The 1,926-nt window shown below is 69.9% G+C and overlaps 1 protein-coding gene across 1 annotated transcript in view; it reads right to left on the bottom strand.

Moving 5' to 3' along the window:
• Positions 1-424: 424 nt before the first annotated feature.
• BTBD2 (BTB domain containing 2) overlaps positions 425-1,926 on the bottom strand; it is a 21,436-nt gene continuing 19,934 nt past the window's right edge. Inside the window, exons 8-10 of the mRNA XM_034998191.1 lie at positions 1,692-1,779; positions 1,413-1,559; positions 425-1,245 (exon numbers count right to left, since the gene is read on the bottom strand). Coding sequence (XP_034854082.1) covers positions 1,084-1,245; positions 1,413-1,559; positions 1,692-1,779 — 397 coding nt within the window. The 3' untranslated portion in view covers positions 425-1,083. The remainder of the gene's footprint in view (positions 1,246-1,412; positions 1,560-1,691; positions 1,780-1,926) is intronic.

The following is a 1,926-nucleotide window of genomic DNA, read 5'->3' as shown; positions in this document are numbered from 1 at the left end:
TCCCCAACGCTACTGGGTGCCTCAAGGTGGGGACATCTGTGTCAGGAGACTGTGATTCCAGACACGGGCAGAAGGCCCTTCCATGGGCCCCCCAATCTTACGGTGGGTGAAGCAGCTGCAGAGAGAAGAGCCAGATCTCAAAGCTGCCAGGCTCCTGTCCCACCACCTCCAACATGAAGAAGCACGCGGGTCAGGGCGGTTACATTTCATTCCTTTATTTAAAAAAATTATTTGGGGGTATGGTGTGAGGAGGGCACACCTTCCATGGCTTTGGGGAGGACAGTTTCCAGAAGGAATCACTGGGGTGGGAACACACGTGGGGAGGCGGGAGGGACTTGGGGGAGGGGCTGCACCCTCCAGCACCTCTGGCCAGAGTGCTCACTCAGAGGCTGGGGGCGGGGGGGGGGGGGGGGGGGGGGGGCGGCGGTATGTACAGGGGGGGGGGCAGGCGGGCCACCTGGGGACCTGGCCGCCCCGGCGGACCCACAGCACTGCCCGGGCAGACGGGGGTCTGCGATCCATGCCCGTGGCTGCAGGGGCCGGAAGAGGGTGGCCCTTCACTGGGCCCACTGGGTGTGCCCGGGCCTGGCAGAAAGCCAGCCTGCAGGACCTCAAGCGGGGGCCGAGGCCAGTGTGTTGGGGGCCGGGGTGGCCTAAGCGTCCCCAGTAAATAGACCAGAACCCGAGACCCCAAGCAAACGCACTGGGGGCGCCCCCACAGACTACCTCCTACCCGAGGAGTGGGGATCCAAGATGCACTGCCATGTGCGCTGAGACCGGACAAACATGAGCCAGATCCTGTCTGAAGCCTGTGGTCAGGCAGCCCCGGGCTGCAGGGACGGCGTGCAGGACCCCCGCGCCCAAGGAGCCGGCGGACCCTCCGCGCAGGGCGGGTCCAGGCCAGCCCTGCCTCCCGCCCCCCCACCCCGCCCCAAGTCCTGGGGGCCGGTCTCAGCCCCTGCCCGGCTCCTCTGAGCAGGCAGCCAGGCTCGCCACGGGAGTGACCCTCTCCTGACGCCCAGAAACGGGGCAGGGAGCGCACACGCGGCCTCCTCGCACCAGGTGGCGTCGGGGCCTGGGGGCCTAGGTGTAGAAGATGACCTCGGGGATCTGGCCGTCCTCCACGGACGTGCCGTTGTTGTTGCCCGCCGCGTAGCAGAAGGTGAAGCACGTCTTGGCCCCCGTCGTGGGGGACTCGTGGGTCACCTTGCGCAGGCCCTTGGTGCCGTAGTGGGAGTCCGGGCCCTGGGGGAGGGGGGACGCGGTCCCAGCAGTCAGGCACCCCGGGGCCCCAGCAGGGCGGGGGGCGGCGGAGCCCCTCCCGAGGGTGTCCTACCCCCCGGGGCGATGGCCGCGCCCTACAGCCCCGCGACTGCGGGTCGGGGTCCTGACGGGGTCGGGGAGAGGCACACCTTGAGCGTGGCGCAGGCCGTGTAGTTGACGTTGGGCAGCACCTCCACGGGCTCCTTGAACATGACCCGGAAGGTGCTGGCGGAGCCGTCGCAGCTGAAGCCCGTGTCGTTCTGGCCCAGCACAGTGTTGCTGTCCGTGTGGATGATCTGTGGGGGCGGGAGCGGGCGCTGCTCACCAGGGCCCCCCGCGCCCCCCCCGCAGGACCCCACGGAGGGCGAGCCGCACGGGGTCTGTGACCCACGAGCAGGCTGATGGGGGGCAGGACACGGGGTGGGCACCTGGATGTTCACTTGGTAATCCGTGGGCCCGTGGATGGAGCCGTAGAGCCCGAAGCCCACCACGAAGATGCGCTTGTTGACCGAGAACCTGAGCCGCGGACAGACGAGGTGCTAAGCCAGGGCCCAGCGCAAGGCCGCCCCCGCCGGCCCCCCACCTCGCGCCCGCCCCGGCCCCCACCCCCCGCGCCCCGCCCCCGGACGGCGCCCCCACCCCCGCCCCCGGACGGCTCCCCCA

The sequence above is a fragment of the Mirounga leonina genome, unplaced genomic scaffold (assembly GCF_011800145.1).
Source record: "Mirounga leonina isolate KUSES-001 unplaced genomic scaffold, KU_Mleo_1.0 Mir_94, whole genome shotgun sequence".
In the NCBI taxonomy this organism is placed as follows: domain Eukaryota; kingdom Metazoa; phylum Chordata; class Mammalia; order Carnivora; family Phocidae; genus Mirounga; species Mirounga leonina.
Note: the sequence above shows the minus strand (reverse complement) of the source record. Positions and strands in the feature narration are given on the sequence as shown.